Source organism: Haliotis asinina, chromosome 7, assembly GCF_037392515.1.
Source record: "Haliotis asinina isolate JCU_RB_2024 chromosome 7, JCU_Hal_asi_v2, whole genome shotgun sequence".
Taxonomy (NCBI): Eukaryota; Metazoa; Mollusca; class Gastropoda; order Lepetellida; family Haliotidae; genus Haliotis; species Haliotis asinina.
Window position 1 is genome coordinate 53,929,329 of NC_090286.1, and position 17,117 is coordinate 53,946,445.

General features: G+C 38.6%; 2 protein-coding genes across 4 annotated transcripts in view; one reads left to right on the top strand and one right to left on the bottom strand.

Moving 5' to 3' along the window:
• LOC137291792 (calcium homeostasis endoplasmic reticulum protein-like) overlaps positions 1 to 8,490 on the bottom strand; it is a 44,751-nt gene extending 36,261 nt beyond the window's left edge. Inside the window, exon 1 of one of the 2 annotated variants that reach the window (XM_067823320.1) lies at positions 8,206 to 8,490. In XM_067823320.1, coding sequence (XP_067679421.1) covers positions 8,206 to 8,230 — 25 coding nt within the window. In that variant the 5' untranslated portion in view covers positions 8,231 to 8,490. The remainder of the gene's footprint in view (positions 1 to 8,205) is intronic. The other variant, XM_067823319.1, reaches the window with a different exon arrangement.
• On the top strand, positions 8,318 to 15,210 carry LOC137291794 (MAP kinase-interacting serine/threonine-protein kinase 1-like). 2 transcript variants are annotated; one of them, XM_067823323.1, is made up of 6 exons: positions 8,318 to 8,584; positions 12,723 to 12,912; positions 13,038 to 13,394; positions 13,536 to 13,684; positions 13,799 to 14,202; positions 14,424 to 15,210. In XM_067823323.1, exons 1-6 carry the CDS (start codon positions 8,531 to 8,533, stop codon positions 14,725 to 14,727), a joined length of 1,458 nt encoding a protein of 485 aa, XP_067679424.1. In that variant the 5' UTR covers positions 8,318 to 8,530; the 3' UTR covers positions 14,728 to 15,210. The 2 variants fall into 2 exon arrangements, with proteins under 2 accessions (XP_067679424.1, XP_067679423.1); XM_067823322.1 differs by lacking the exon at positions 8,318 to 8,584 and adding an exon at positions 10,627 to 10,924.
• The last annotated feature ends 1,907 nt before the right edge of the window (positions 15,211 to 17,117 follow it).

The following is a 17,117-nucleotide window of genomic DNA, read 5'->3' on the forward strand; positions in this document are numbered from 1 at the left end:
CCCCAAGGTGGAAACTATGCACACTGTCACAGGGTTGTTGTGCTTCTCGCGCCTATTCTGTCAGCAGATACTATATACAGGGACTTTCTGGCGAGGCTCAGTGGAACAAAAGAAGATGCATGACTTTGAGTATAACCCAAAAACGAAAACTGATCAAATCAGCTCAGTCAGTCTCAGGGTCGTTGCCTTGTGAGTGAGTGAGTGAGTGAGTGAGTGAGTGAGTGAGTGAGAGAGAGAGAGAGTGAGTGAGTGAGTGAGTGAGTGAGTGAGTGAGTGAGTGAGTGAGTGAGTGAGTGAGTGAGTGAGAGAGTGAGTGAGTGAGTGAGTGAGAGTACTAAGGCATTAATATGCCACTTAAATGAGTGCAGCCCCTACACAATTCAGGTGAGATCAGGCAAGTAAGTGAACGATATTATTATCATTATCCACTTAATGGGGGCATAATGAACCCTAACTGATGAAGTCACCAAGGATCAAACTACCAGGTCAGTTAATGAACCTCTCACAAATACAACAGAATACTGAAGGCATTTCTAACATTTCTAGAGACCTGTGTCTCCTTTCACGATGCAGCCTTTATACTAAGGTTAACCTTAACTCCCACCCTTTAATACTGCACTAAGGCTACCTTAGACTTAGGTTAACTTAGCGCAGTGTTAAAGAATGGGAGTTAAGGTTAACCTCAGTAAACGTTGCTATGTGAAAGGAGCCCCTGACACTGGTTGAAATGAAAGCATACAGATGAGATGTGGTGAAAATATCAGGTGAATACATAGTCTATGAAAATATGACTTTAAAGTATTCCAACTTCAGTGTTTTTAAAAGAACTGTTCCTTCTCTACTGTTGTCAAATCAAGGAAACTAGATTTGGTTCAGATGGATCTAGACCTGACTTTGCTTTCAGTCAGAAACTGGCATAGAACTAACCTTAATCAACCTAGCAATATTCTGCAACACACTCATGAAAACCAGGAGCCAACCACCATAGCTCAAAAGAGTATCAGCTGTATTGTGGGATAGTCAATCCAAGAGAACCTGAATCTAGTCTAAATGAAGATGTTAAAATGTCAAGTCCTGCGTTGTCTCAGTGTGCAGACGGGGGAGACTGAAGTAAAATCCAAGAACTTAAGACATACCATTTTATGTTTCTCAGTTTTGATCGCAAAAATCGTAACCGCCCTCTATTTCCCACCACCACTACCAACCCCACCTCACGATTGGAACCATGTTTGTCCTTGTAAACTGCATAGCTGTATTCAAAGATGACCTGTTGAAACTGAACTGATTTAATAGTAGAACCTTAACTCATTAACCTTTTAGACAACTATTATTGGAGTAATAAAAACTGAAATAACATTTTCTCTTTCGTCCTTGAAACTAAGGAAATATTCACAACATCATGGCAAGGTGACCTTTATCATCACATGCCTAATTAAACAACAGATAGCTGGAAGAAAAATGTCAAGATCTGACAAATGGCAAAACAACACAAACAAAAAAACAGACGTTGCAGTTACAAAATTTCACACACAAAAGAAGTATCTTACACAATTCATTAAAGGTTTGTAGCATTGTAGACTGACCAAAGGCATGTCCAGGGTGATGTTCTACAAAACAATATTAGCTCAAGCTGTGTTAAGATATGGGAGTTACCGTCCCATTAGCCGTAAGATCGCCTTGTAAAACAGCACCAGGCTGTGAGCTTTAACCTGCTCCGATGTGGATATTCTACCCAAGTTCCCACTTTATTCTGTTAATTAATAATTGATAGTTACGGTTTAAGGAAGGTATCCTGATTTATCAATAATTATATATTGATCAGCATGTAGTGAGTTAGTATTTTCACGTCAACTTTTGTAATGTAATTACATTATTCCAGCAATGTCACAGCAGAGAACACAAGCAATGAGCTTCCCACGTAGCCATGTGGGGAATTCAACCCGATTCTTTGGCGTGACAAGAGAACACTTTAACCATTAGGTTACCCCAATGCCCATATTATGGTCGGTCTTATACAACTGCATTAAAATGCAATCTCACAAAACATAGCTCAAATATCTCTTAGTCTTCATTAAATGAAAGAAAAAAAAATAGATGCCATTATTAAAAATCTTTACTTTGAAAATAATAACATGTTTTGTGAATGTTTTATTCAAAGATATAGGTACAACTGTTGAAGGAGTTTTTAATGGACATAAAAGTACTTATAAGTACACCATGGAGGACTTCATTAAAAAAAAAAAAGAACCCAATTTTGAAAAAAAATGTTGTCTTTCCCAATTTGAGTTAAGGAGCACTTGGTTTAAAATCCTTCTTTAGTAAATACAGGTTGCATGCAAATAATTTCCATTAAAAATGCTGACATTGCTATTGCTAATCTATCTTGTGGGTCATGAAACAAACAAGCATGAAGAAATAGTACCTAACTATGACAATGTACAACGTACTCAAGAGAGATAAGCAGAACTCTGTAAGTGACTCAGTACAGATATTTCCTATTTTGCAAGTACTGGAAGCCAACAGGTGGTACAGACAAACAGCCTTGTTGTCACGAGACAATGAAGTGACTCATATGGTCTACATTTTTCTACATTTTTATTGAGGTGGATATGTCATAAACAGTATAATTACAAGTATGTATTCATGTTAAGACATAAACAAACCAACATGTGTAACAGACTGGCCTCTTCCCATCCAGAGTCAACCCAAACTCACTTACTAACAATAGGGGAAAAATCGTTAATCAGTCAGTCAGTCAGTCAGTCATTATCTGACCCGTGAAGATCCTGGGTAGAACTGCTCTTCACCAACCCATGCTTGCCACAACAGGCGACTATGCCTGTTGAAAGAGGCGACTAACGGGATTGGTTGGTTAGGCTTGCTGACTTTGTTTACACATGTCATCGGTTCACAACCTGACAATTGCCCCTTGCCATTGATCACTGGACATGCAATCACTTTAGGTCCAGTCTTGATTATACACAGAAAGCAGCCATATAGCAGGAATACTGCTGAGTGCGGTCTAAAACTAAACTCATTCACTCTCTATCTGCTAGCATGAACCTAACTCTTAGCATCAATATCAGAGCATTAGTAGACTGCTACTAGCAATAGTTACTACACAAAAATCAAATTATTACTCGACTTAGGCTTCGGACCAGTCACTGAAGTTACAGACTGCTAAAAACCCAGTTTTCCCAGCATAGCATGCTGAGGTATGAACAAAAAATTGTAACACAGAAGGATGACTGTGACGCCAATACAAGCAGTCAATTTTGGTATTTCACCAATTTCATGAGGCCTTAAAACTAATTGACTGAAAACATTATGGCTGAAAGCAAGAACTTAATTATAGCAAAAAATAACAGACTTACAAAAATAACTGATCATCCTATCTATTAGTTCTTCAGTCTGACATAGCTACATGGGCACCAGTGGTATGATGAGTGACGGGTTTTTGGGTGGTGATAAACTTAGTAATAGACTCAGGCTTTGAGCTAGCAGTACCAGCCAGAGACTGCAAGCCACAAAAAACACAATCCCTGCAATGGTCAGTATTCAGTGTCATTAGGTATCTGGCAAGAAGAAGACAGCATATAATGTGACACAGTAGTAGCCAAACAAAAAGATCTGAGATCCCAAGAACCTAATACTCTTGAGCTACCTGTTCACCTGGCTTCAGGATTCATGCCAAACCATATAGAATCTAGGAGCAGCTGAAATTTCAGCTATTGTATTATGAAAAGGACCAACTGACCCCACTTTGGCTCCAAAACTTCATTTTGATACCGTTATACTGTCAAACTATGCTACCACATTGAACATGTATTATGACTACTTACTAGCTAAATATTAGAAGCTGTATTACTAAAAATACAACAGTTGTATACAATGAATGATTTAAAATTGAGACTCTTTAGTCAATCTTCACTGGATTATCAGAGGCCTTTACAGACTACATAATAAAGTTTAGAATGCAACTTGGCAAAATCAATAAATACGATCACAGACCCACATTATTAAATGCACCTAAATGCTGACTTAAGAAATTCGTCACTTTCTGTATCATTCCACAAGAATTAAAATCAGTCATATCTTAGGTATGTGTCAATTTACCTAGATACGCCCGAAAACTTATTTGTCAATGGCTGACACAAATCACCCTATCCACAGCTGTCACGCTGACTCACATACAAAAGAGGCTATCAACACATTTGTTATTGCTTCATAGCAGATCATAACATAATCATCCAGCAGGACAGTCTTTGTGTTAATTAACACCTTTTTCTCTTACCCCTTACAAAGACGAACCACAATGTTAGGACCAACAAACAGTGAGTATTATGATACAATCATGTTAATCAGATACACTCAAAGCATTGAACTGATGCAAGATTCTGTTTGCTGTAGCGTTTACACCTTGGTTCCTGGATTTGTGAGTCTGGGAATTCTAGGTAATACACTCTAGGGACAAAGAAATAGGGATCCCAAGACGATCACCGTGTCAGCAGCAAAACACTACAAACTTCAGGGATAAAGAAGTACATTCTCAAGCATGTTAAAGCATGTCATGGAGTGCTTACAAAAATATTTGTGCATAACCATTTTGAATGAAAGTGTACCAAATTTATAGCAAATAAAAAGAAAACAGACACAAATATATGTATATCTTAGCCCTTTCCTGGACTTACATTCAGGATACCTTGGTACATTTCCTTCTGTTTTCACAAAACAGAAAATAATAACAAGGAACTGGTTTTAAAATGTAATGTAACATTCCTGCATGGGTATAGTGCTCACAAACCAGGAATCATCATCAGGCTGAATCAGCATTTGAACCCAAGACAGTTAAGAATGTAACTCTCTCCACTGGGTTTGAAATGTAATTTCTGAGTCAGCACAAGACATTTATTCTAACATATAATTATGACATGCAATCACTTTTAGTTTACTCATTTGCTAACATCTAAACCCACAACTGCTGGTGCTGTTGATGCTGCTATGTAATCAACTGATAACGTTTTCAGTTGTATACGCTATCAAGGCCAAGGTAAATATTGTTACTCCAATGCTTGCCTTAAACTCCAAGAGAACATCAAATGAATGAGATGGGCTTAAAAATCATTCTGTATCACAGCCTGCCAGCATCTTAAGTGTTGCAATTCCTTGACCACTATGATGACATGTGAATGTATGGGTATTGTGCTCTCAAGCATGGAATCGTGATCAGGCTCAACCAGGGTTTGAACCCAAGACAGGCCTCTCCCATTCCTAAGAATGTATCTCTCCCTAGCAACCTCACCACCTATGTCCTTACACATCTGATGTCTAACACAGGCAGGTGTTGATGAACACAGTCATACTGTTAAGTATGAGACACACATGAGCATGACGTCTTTGAGCTTAGGACAACTAGTACTTGTTCCATAGGAATCTGTGGCCTTGTGCTATGACAGTGATTGTTAAGAGTGTCTAAGAGTTGTACTCACATTATTATGTTGAAACTATTACTGTGTGTAATAAGGGTACAATGCAGGGACTAGGAAAGTAACTGCCTCCCCTAATTCCTAATAACAAATACTCACCCTTAATTTTTAAAAAGCATTAGGTTCTCAATATCTCATATGACTGCTACCTCTAAGCATTGTAAATTAACCAGTTTGATTTCCGTAAGAACTTCATCTTCATTATGCAGAGGTACATATGCGTTTTCCAAGTGTTCAAGCTATAAACATTCATGAGGTACTTTATCTTACCGTCATGTAAAAAAGACTTATTTTCATTGGTCAGTGACGCTTTAACAAGTTTCCATGTCACTCCTGCCAGGAGGTTGACAACTGGGAAAAATATATGCTAACAACTTATGACCTCATATAATATGACGCACACAGTGGCTGGCGTTTGAAAACTGTTCCATTAGCTGTTTCTGAGTTTACTATGTAGACATTTATTTCACTGCTTTACTTAAACTATTTTAAACATTGAATTGTTTGTACACTCAACTTAAACATAATTAACCATTTTCATAGCAGTTTTAAGCTTGTCAGAATATGTTTCACTGAATTTAAAGATCCAGTCAAGAGACAGACACCATTTTGTTAACATATCTTATAGTCAGTAGCTATCTTCCAAATAGGAAAAAACAATATTCTGAACATTTAACATGGCGGTAAGACAGATACATTATATGCTTCTACCTCGGGTAATATGGTCTGATGTAAGCCTCTCTGTAACAGTGTTATCCCTTGCCTACCGGCTTGGGAAACACTGCGACAAAGAGATGTAAATAAGACCGCATTACCCTCGGGAGAAGCATACAGCTTATTAAGTCTACAAGTGCATGTTGACAACTTACATGAAAACAGTATCACTCCCTAAAATTCTATAGCAGAAATGAGTGTCATTAGCGAATACCTAACCAGGAGAATTTCACTATTTGGATACTCTTCAACCTGTACACACAGGCCTATATGCACCACAAATTCTTGTTGTCTGTGTGTGCGTGTGCACGCGTATGTAAGTGATATTATGAGTGAGTGAGTGAGTGAGTGAGTGAATGAGTAAGTGAGTGAGTTTTATGTCGCTTTTAGCAATATTCCAGCACTATCACGGCAGGAGACACCAGAAAATTGTACCCATGTGGGGAATACAACCCGGGTCTTTGGCGTGATGAGTGAACGCTTTAACCACTAGGCTACCCCACCATCCTGATATTATTAACAAGAATATCTGTTGAGAACATGTTTATTCTTTGTCACTATGTGGTGGTAGAGTGGATACTCATCACAAGTGAGTTTTCATCTTAAAAATCATTTCCAGTTCTAGGTCACTTTTTGCAGCAGGTTTGATTACATGAATCTTCACTTCAGATATCAGACATTAAATTTTTTTTAAAGATATATACTAGAACTGTTAAGAAAACCTTACACAACAATTGGAAAGACTAATACGGTAAGATATAGTGAACCGGGAGTACTGCACTGAACCAGGTGCACTTTTTCAGATTAATTAGCTGAACCAAAACCCAGCCCTAACCATAACCCTAGAGATCATAAAGGGTGCCTAACCCTAACACCAAACCCTAACTCTAAGGATTGTAAAGAGAACATGTGCTTGTGTACTAGTTTCTGTTGTTTCTAAGGTAACAGTTCCTCCCATTCCCCCATCCCAAGTAATAATTATAATGAGGTATATACTAGAATTGTTCAGAAAACCTTACACAACAATTATAGGGACGTCTCCTATTCTCGCGGGTTTCCTATTCTTGCGGTAAACACATTTTCTGCCGAGGTCGCCAATGTGTGATACTTAGCGGTTGTTTACATCACTGACCAGTAACTAGGAAGTGGACCAAGCCTGTGAATTATCAAACTGTTGCAGTGTAACGGATATTCATGAGTTTTAACCAACTTGGATAAATCGTAACTTTTCCCCGCCTTTCCCGATAAGATGCCCCTTCCTTACACCTAATAACGTTACTTTCTCGTTGTACCGCGAGAATAGGAGACGCCCTGAAAAGTCAGCGCTGGATGACCATGTTTTTCATCGAGCTCAAATGAGATAATATACTTGATGGATCACGCAGTTGACAGGTGCAGATGTTAGAGGGGGAATCTCTTCATTTAAAAACAACAAGCATACATACGAAAGGAACTGTTTACATTATTTTTTCAGCTGATATTTGTAAGTATCGCGAGAATAGGAGACGCCAGTATACTTAACATAAATATTGTTGAGTCACTTAGTGGTACCTCTGATTAATCTGCGGAAAAAAACTCCAACTGGAACGTTTCAGTTCACGATTACAAATTTTAAGGGGGTACGACTCACTTACTAATTTCAGTCACTGTCACTAACTTGGTGAAATTAGGCTCATTCATGTCAGCAATTTACCATAACATACTATAATATAGCCTGCTTGTTGGCATATTCTTTAATCATAATGCTGTAATGAAGGGAGATCAAATTCGTACGCAACCAACTGAGACCTTTCGTCATGAAACATACTTCGCATGACATTCAAAAATGCGCCTTTAAACAAATCAAATGATTCCAACTACTGGTTGAGGCCATGTGAAATAGCACGAAAACAGGTGACCACTACTCCATAACTGTGGCTGATTGCCTCTTGCTCGGTTTTTAATCAGAAGAATTTTTGGAGAGAATTTGTTAACACAATTATTGAATATCGTTTTATAAACTCACCGTCTGGGGGCTTTGGGAGATCCATACTTGTTAAGATTTTTGTTTGGACTTAATCACGGGAAAACGCCAATGTCTGCCGCTAACCTAACTTCCGTTCTAAACCTTCCAGGGCATTGTGGGTACAACTCTTCACTCTTTTTTTAAAATTGTTTGGTCAGATGAGACGTCGTTAACTTCAAAGTGATGTGATGTCGTAATAGCCGCCATTGTGAACGCTTGTGATTGTTTGATTTTTATCCATTAGTAATAACAATATTTTCTATTAATTTATGCAGCCTCGTTTTTGAGAATTCCTGTGGCGGCGGCCTGCAAAAATAATGGAGGGATGCGAGGGCATGTAATGGAAAACAACCGGATTTTTAACTTAGAAATGACTAAAGTAAGTTTCATTTTCATCGGAGCCCACTTTCAAATTTTACAAAGGAGCATATGCATTCGATAAAATGTTTTATTATACAACAGTAAGACTGTAAACGGTTTTGTTTTGAACGTCCCAGAAAGTTCTGGACAACTTTTGTGTGATGTAAACATTCCACGAGAGAGTACTACTTGTAGCACGACTTATCGGCTTCATACACTTCTTTGAGCCGGCGCGCTCAGCTGCAATTATGTGTTTTTATTGAGTCCTTGTTGATCCTTTTTGAAAACTCCTGCAATAAAAAAACATGGTGCTACTGATCGGAAAACGAAAAAAAAAAATAATTGAAGAATAGATTAATGATGATGCATGCAGTGTTTGCAATATTTGAACTGAGTTCAGAAATGATCATGTTTAAGTCTGTGTTGATGGTTATATTGGATTTTATACACACACACACACACACTTAAAAAGGGTTTTAGTTCAAACATTAGCCATATTTTGTTCTTATTAAGTATGTTGTAATACATTTATATATGTCTAGATCAGGACATATTTCCTTAGACAATGACTTTTGTTGGCCTGTATTGCTAATTGTCTCTGCCGTGACATGCAGACTTGATCTGGTAGTTTATCAACACTTTGTGCCTTAGGCACTGTCTTATTGTACTGAATACTCACAGCTCCGTGAATAACACAAATAAGCTATTATGAAACGTTTACAAAGGTTGTTAACATGAGTCAGTATGTTGGGTGTATATGATTAGCCATATCAATGAGGTTCTAGACTATTCTTTGTGGAACATGAAATATAAACTGTAACATGATAGGAAGTTGTGTTCTTACCTCTCACTTGCACCTAACGACAAAGAAACGTCATCATCCAATAAAGTTTTCTCACTCTTTGCTCATCACTCTAGGGTTGATCAGACTGCTTATGAAAATTTACTCAAATTTTAGTGTAGAATATTACTGCTTTGCCTGCCTTTCCCAGTCCCTGAATGTATCCATATGTAATTTCAGTTTAAGCAAATAATAATGAAAGTATGCCAAACTTGTTGAAAGACTACATAATATATACACCAAATATTACATTAATTATTTTATTTTAATTTGAAAATAAGAATAGCTGACTTAAAAATGTCTTTTGCATGATGCCATTTTTTTTAGATTATAGGCAGTAAACTAAGTCTGTGATATGCGAAGCTAATGTTGCTGGGTATTTAACAAAATAGTGATCTGTTTTGTGTGAAGAAGGATATTCTTTTTTTTGCTGTCTTATGAAATGTGCTGTAGATATTTGAAAATGTATGAGTAGCTATTTTGCATTGCTTAAGTTTATATTCATTTCACAGACATCTGCCTAATCTCATGATATGAAAATGAAGATTTGAGATAAGATTATGCCAGTGTACTCGTTCAGTCTGTATGAAGAAAGTGTATTCAACATCAGACAAAATAAAGTATGCCTCAGAGATAACTGGTTGTATGAAATGTGCAGTGAGCAGTAGTTTCCTCGAGCTCATAAGGCACATGGTTAATCCATAGAAGAAACCTACACTTTGTGCACCTGTGTTATGTTAATTAATAATGTTTGTATTCTTTAAGCCTTTGACAGGCTTCAAAATGAAAAGTGTAGCCTTGCTGTAACCAGGGAATTAATTGTGTTGTCAGCGAAGTAATTAAGGGTAATTGACCTTCACTAAAGAAAAACAAACACTTCTGTTGATATCGCACAGTGTTTGTGAAGGGGATTAGCGCTAATTTAACTGCAATAAGTGATTATCTCTTTCGGGTGTCACATTTGAACTTTTTGTCTTGTTTTCGTGCGGATAATAACGCAGCCAGACATATCGTAATCAGTGTTTTGCTAGCTGCACAGCCTTGTAAGAGCACATTCTAGATGATACTAGCCAATTCTCAAATGTGACCCACTTGCCTTGCGAGCCCAGCTCCAAGCTAGTGATAAGGCAAACAGTACGGCGAGTTTGTAGATGTAAACAGCGTCGAGGTGACTGTCTGGCTTCTGATTGGTGGTCAGATGGCGTGACTCAACCTCCACGTAGCAGGACTGTGCTATATAAGGCTCAGGCAGCCGTTCAGTTGGTGTAGGATCAGTACCACAATGGAGGAAAGCGAGTGATCGGGAAAGTTGGGCTTTTAGCCACTTAGCTGTTATGGCAATGCCAGTTGAGCAAATTGAACGTTGGAGAGAGGCATTTTAGAAAGTCGATCGAAGCACGGCTACTGTTCCTATCATCAGGGCAGGATATATTGGAAATTCAGTCAGAAAGCACTGTGTCAGCAGAGGCTTCAACCACCAGCGCCTATTTGGAAAAATTATCATTCATTATGAGAAATGTAAGTATTCGATGATGTCATCTTTGTAGCTAAGATTGTTAGTTAAATTCAGTGTTACTGTCATGCTGTCAGGTTGTGATGGAAACAGTCTGTAGATGCCTAAATCACCTTGGTCATGATTGAGTCTAGCTTCCTTTGTTGTTGTTATTGCCAGCGCTTGAGCCACTCGGTGATTGTGAGGTAGGCCAGCTATAAATAGATCTTGATGTCAACAGCTCCGCTAGGCTGATGCAGGGTTAACCCCAGTGGAAGGTTTCCTTTCCACCTCATTCATTGCCCAACCCGATGGTAATTTTAGACAGAGCCAGATATTTACCTGCTGACTGGCAGGTGATCAGCTCAGTCAGGAACAGGCGAGAGAGAAGACATGTTGGTTTGTAGGGACAGGTTGGATAGAGCTGGTGAAGGTATTTGCGGTATCGAGGGAGATAAGCTACAAAGGAAGAAGAGACAAGGTGTGGAACTTTCACATGTTTTCAGTGGTTTCTTCCATTGGTTATTCGATTAAGTTTTTGTCTAAGGGAGTGGCTGTTTCAGAGTAGCCAAGATGGTTTAATGTCTAATTAAATCAACTAATGAAAATTTCAACTTAGTCTTAATTAAGAGAAGTAATTAGTATTCAAAGGAACTCAAGTCTTATGATTTTTATCTGTATGCGTAGTTTACCTTGTGTAAGTTACATTATGATGATGTAATGTCTGATATTAGTCATACTTTGGCTTTAAACATGGTAGGATGTATGTTACTTGTTGGTTACTTGGGCTTGCATCAATAGGGTGCAGGCTTATGCCTGAACAGGATAGACATATATGTGAAAGGACGTGCAGATCTGCAAGTTTCATGAGTGGTGGCTAACTTGCAAGAAGGAAGTGCAACGCAGTGGCATGTCTGAGGCTTGGCTACCTCTTAGTATTAAGAAACTAAAATAAGCAGCCTTGAAATACCTGTGGCATAAGGTAGATTTTTGTTTAACTTGCAATGTGTGGCAGGAATGTTTGAAAGGAAGTATATTTTTACTCGAATTCACATTTTGCTGTTTTGGCACATTCTAGTGGTAGTGGTTAAGCACACATACAGTCAAGGAAAGACAATGGTGCCTGTCATCATTTTCAGACACTTGTGCTGACAAGTAGTCAATTATCCCTTCTGCTTGTTTTAATACTGTGTGGGCTATAAATACATCAGTGCTATCAGCACTAACCCTCATTAAGAAATACTGTGGTCACTGGACCATCACCTCATTATAGAGGCAGGTGGGGCTATTTAATGGATAGACTGAGTGTGATCATTGTTCCATGACTTAGTGGATGTAATGCTTGCCAGGGGCAGTGTCATGTGTGTATCCCCTTCTTGGCAGTCATCCAACCTAATATGGTGTAACAATCACCAGCAGGCTGTTGCCATCATAGGAAATCCCCTCTTGAAATAGACTAGTCAGCACGTACCACTGATTGGTTGTGTCTGATTGGTGGAGGTTAGTTTCACAGGGAATTTCCCCAGTAGGGAGGGTTACAATTTGTATTGACAATCTGATTGGTTGTTGACATTTCACTGTGGACGAAGATGGTGTCAAGTTCAGGAAATTCAGTTTGTGAAACTGAATCAACAACTGATAATTGACAAATGAAAAGAATGAAGTTAGTCCTGGGTTGGAAGCTGATGAAGACAGGTTGTCTGTACGTTAATTATCTTTGATCATCTTGTTCTCAACTTAAGTACTTCTCTTTACTTTTTGATGTCATTATTGTTCATGCTTGTTTTACATAGTATGCTTATGGGTTGATTTTTTTTTTTCCAGCTCGACAGTTCATCTACATCACGACCAAGTCCACCAAGACCGAATTCTCTGATGTTGGATAACGCACTGACAATGGAAATGGAGATGGTATTCTCTGATATGGATAACAACCACAACCACTTGAACAGACAAAAGGGCAGTCGCAAGAAGAAGCGACGAGCAGCAGACATTCCTGTCAAGAAGTTTGATGGTGAGTACCTCTTCTTCTTTTCCACAACTCATACTGAATAAACGTTTGTTATATATTACTTGTATTACATAATGAATTAGTTATTTTGGATGCAAAGTAACTATTTTTGTGTGTTGTCTTTTCAGACCTGTATAAACCTACAGGTGAGGTCCTTGGACATGGGGCATATGCATCGGTCCAGACTTTCATCAACAAAGAAACCAACAAGGAATATGCAGTAAAGGTCATTGAGAAGCATCACTGTCTGTCAAGAAGTAAGGTGTTCAAGGAGATTGAGATCTTCAGCATGTGCAGTGGGAATGAGCACATTCTCAACCTGGTTGAATACTTTGAGGAGGAAGAATTCTTCTACCTGGTGTTTGACAAGATGGCAGGTGGGACACTGTTGGCTAACATCGAGAGCAGAGGACACCTGTCAGAGCGAGAAGCCAGTTTGGTTGTCAAGGAAATTGCAAAAGCTCTGGACTTTTTACATGGCAAAGGTAAAGGAACTTTTCATTTGATTCTTTTAACAATTATGTATTTGTGGATTAAATTGTCAAGTCGAAATAAAAGAGAGAATTACATCAATGAATTTTGTCTTTAAAAATCAGGTTTTGATTGTTTTTGTGTTATTCTTGCAGGAATCGCTCACAGAGATCTGAAACCTGAAAATATCCTTTGTCAAAAATCGGATGAGGTCGTGCCATTGAAGATCTGTGATTTTGACCTGGCTAGCGGAGTACCAAAGAGTGGAGATTCAGATGTCCGCACCCCAGAGCTTCTGACACCAGTAAGTATTCTTAGATGAGAGAACTATCTTTAAAATGAGGTAAAACAGACTTGTATTTACAAGAGCCTAAAATCTTCAAAACAGTATTTCTAAATATGTTGCTTGTGTTTGCAGGTTGGGTCAGCTGAATACATGGCCCCTGAAGTGGTGGATGCCTGGGTGGGCGAGTCATTCTCCTATGACAAGAAGTGTGATCTATGGAGTCTGGGCATTATCCTGTACATCATGCTTTGCGGTTACCCTCCATTCTATGGTCAGTGTGGAGAGGACTGTGGCTGGGAGCGGGGCGAGTATTGTCAAGACTGCCAGGAGATGCTCTTCACTCGCATCCAAGAAGGCATGTTTGAGTTCCCAGAGAGCGAGTTCTGTGAGGTGTCAGAGCAGGTTAGGGACTTGATTCGCCACCTGCTGGTCCGGGACCCTCGAGCTCGTTACTCTGCAGCTGATGTTCTCAAACATCCATGGGTCAGCCAACCACCAGCGGCCACACCACTGGCTACGCCACATGTGCTCACAAGGTATGTTGTGTTTCCATTAATCTCCAAACATGTAGTTGAAGCCTTCTGTGTAAACCTAATAAGTATTTTTGGGCCTTAGATTCTAGTGATATTGCTGAATATCTTTAAGGACCCTATTTCTATGCAATTATGTGATTTGATATGATCATAAAATATGTCACTGATTCATGATATGTTTGTATTTTAAAATAATGCTTATAATTTTGTGTGTTTGTTTCCAGAAATAACAGTACCAAGGATTTGGAATCTTTTGCGGAGGCAGCTATTTCTATCAACCGCATGATGCAACAACACCTGATGATATCAGACCCACCCTCATTCTTCGTGGGTCAGTCACTGACTGAAGAAGAAGACAGTGACTCGATGGAAGAACAAATTCAAATTCGCATGAGACTTTCGCCCCCTGGAGGTTCAAGTCTGGCCAAGAGGCGGGCGATGCGGTCTAGCCAAAGCGATGAGGAACACTATGGATCAAGCACCAGTGTTGACAGCCTCTCGTTGCCAAGTTCTGGCAGTTGGGCATAAAATGACTGTTTTACAGAGAGATAATATCAAGTCAGACCAATCGCCATGTCTTTCATCATGTTGGGGTGCGTAGGGAATAGGGAAGGGAAGCCAAAACTTGTGGGTTGGGTGAATGAGAGAGAGAAAGAAAGAACGAGTGGGAAGACGCATCTTCTGGGAAGAGATGTTGCATAGACTTGTTACACAGATTCAGTATTTTAATCATTACCATTTTACATACATTGTTCATTATTTCATCAGCAGTGTGTATCGTCCATTGTGTACGTCCTGTTTTATTATGTTTGTATTTTTGACACATTTGCATGTATTTTTTTATTGAGCCTTTGAAATTGAACTCGGCAGTGAAGACAGGTTAGAGGTACATGTCGGGTTTCCATTTCACTGGTTTTGTTACAACTCAGGATATTAAGGCTCTGCTACCTTTGACTCATTGTGGAGAACTACATTTGTGGGGTGATCTCATATTTAAAGAAAAAAGAAAAAGACTCACAGCAGAAATAGTGCTTCTGATAGTTGCAAGAGACTGTTCTCTTATCCTGAAACTACAGTGATTGTCTAGGTTCCGAGCCTAAGCATTCAAAATATATGTTAACTGTTCCAGAATCATGTCTGAAATGATCACATTCATTGTTGGAGTACATGGACTTCTCCAAACTCTCATGACCATTGTCGCTATCATATGTACCCTGTCACCACAACGTCATTGCCGCCATCTTGTTGTCTGTGTATACAGTGCATTGTACATTACTATCATTCCACTGTCAGTCGAGTGGATCATTCCGTTGTCATTTGAACAGTGCATTTGGTATAGATATGGGTGGGAAAACTATGACATGTATTCTCAAATTAATCATGGAAGGCCTCCTTGCTTATGAGACTAGTTTTTGCATTTTAGTGGACCAGCAAACACTCGAGTAAATAGATCTTTTGAAGTACTATTTAGTTCAAATCATTTTTGACAGTACCTCTACACATTTAGCTCAAAATGACATTTCAGAGATCTATCTCAGGGTCTTACAAACAAGAGCTATTTGGCTTGCATAATTGTGACTTGTAAGCAAGGAAGCTTTTGAAAAAAGGTTGTAAGAGAAGCAAGGCTAGAATTTGTCTCCAGTTTCGACAAGTTTGGTGTGCCCAATGTCGCGAGACTGATTCTGAAGGAAACTGTGATATTTGATGTTGTATACTTGAATGCCAAACAAGCATAAATGGCAAAACTCAGTGCTTCTGTGTGTACCAAGCTGGAGGTGCCTTGTGATTCGGGACTTAGAATCTCGCATTTAATTCAATCAACCTCTGAACTATCTCACCAAAGTTTCAAGTATCAACTGGTTTATACTGATGCAGATTATATGACAAGAGATACGAGATGAGTAGAAAATGTACAAGGTAATTTTATGACTCAGCTTTGTTTCTACAATTTTATGGTTAAAATTGCATTTTTGTTTTCATTATTTTTACCTCTGAAAACAATCCTCAAAGTTAAGAGTTTAAGTACTCTTCAGTTATCTTGTGCAATTGTTTACACTATAAGAAAAAGATTTCAGTGGAAATTATGTAGTTATCTAAGAGGGAGACGCATCGGCAATGAACTGTACAATCCTAGACTGTTAATCCATGGGTGCTAAGTCTTAACGTGAGAAATGGAGAGTCTGTTGACAATGTGAAATGTCCATCTTAAATGTGTGAAAAAGTGCAAATAATTCCATATGATAGAAAGCTCTCCTGTTTAACCAAACAGGGGCCTGTGATGATGAAGGTGTGATTGTACCAGCAAAATGCTAAAGCCATTACAAAATGGTGGGATGTACAGTTTCTTTTTGGAAACGACATTTTTTTTTAATTGAGAAAGTTTTGCATAAAATAAATCTATTTTCAAAAAAATTCACCTTGTCTGTTTTTCATGATTTTCTTTTCAGTGTTAGATATCATAATGAATTCCGTCGTATATGTTTTTCCAGATACATTTAAATGGATTGTGATCATGCTTTACCAATGTGTTCAAAACATTTCATTCTGTAATTTCTTAGACCAGTAGGAGTGGTGTAAGTATATCGCAACGCTGGCGTCCCAGTTATTGTTTTCAACAGTACACAACTTGCATCCCAAATGGAACCTGCAGTTCAGTAGGGTCACTCTTGAACAGCCCACATCGTTGTTGCATGAAGGTTGCTGTTACGAAAGTAAACCAGTAGCTCCCGTTCTGTGAATTGCCTATGTTGTTCTGCAAACAGAAAATCAATTAACCCTTTCAGCAATCAGTACCAGGAGTCAGTTTTCAAAAGCACTATCAAAACGTTCAAGTCACATGTTGAATTCAATGTGATTATCACTTGCTTTTGGTCTTCTGTCAAAGCAACTTTTCAAACTAGCTCGATAGAAATTTTTCA

Coding starts and splice junctions, on each gene's coding strand:
- LOC137291794 (XM_067823323.1), top strand. CDS start 8,531: ATGCGAGGGCATGTAATGGAAAACAACCGGATTTTTAACTTAGAAATG. Junction 12,913..13,037: donor TCCTGTCAAGAAGTTTGATG/GTGAGTACCTCT, acceptor TTGTCTTTTCAG/ACCTGTATAAACCTACAGGT. Junction 14,203..14,423: donor ACGCCACATGTGCTCACAAG/GTATGTTGTGTT, acceptor GTTTGTTTCCAG/AAATAACAGTACCAAGGATT.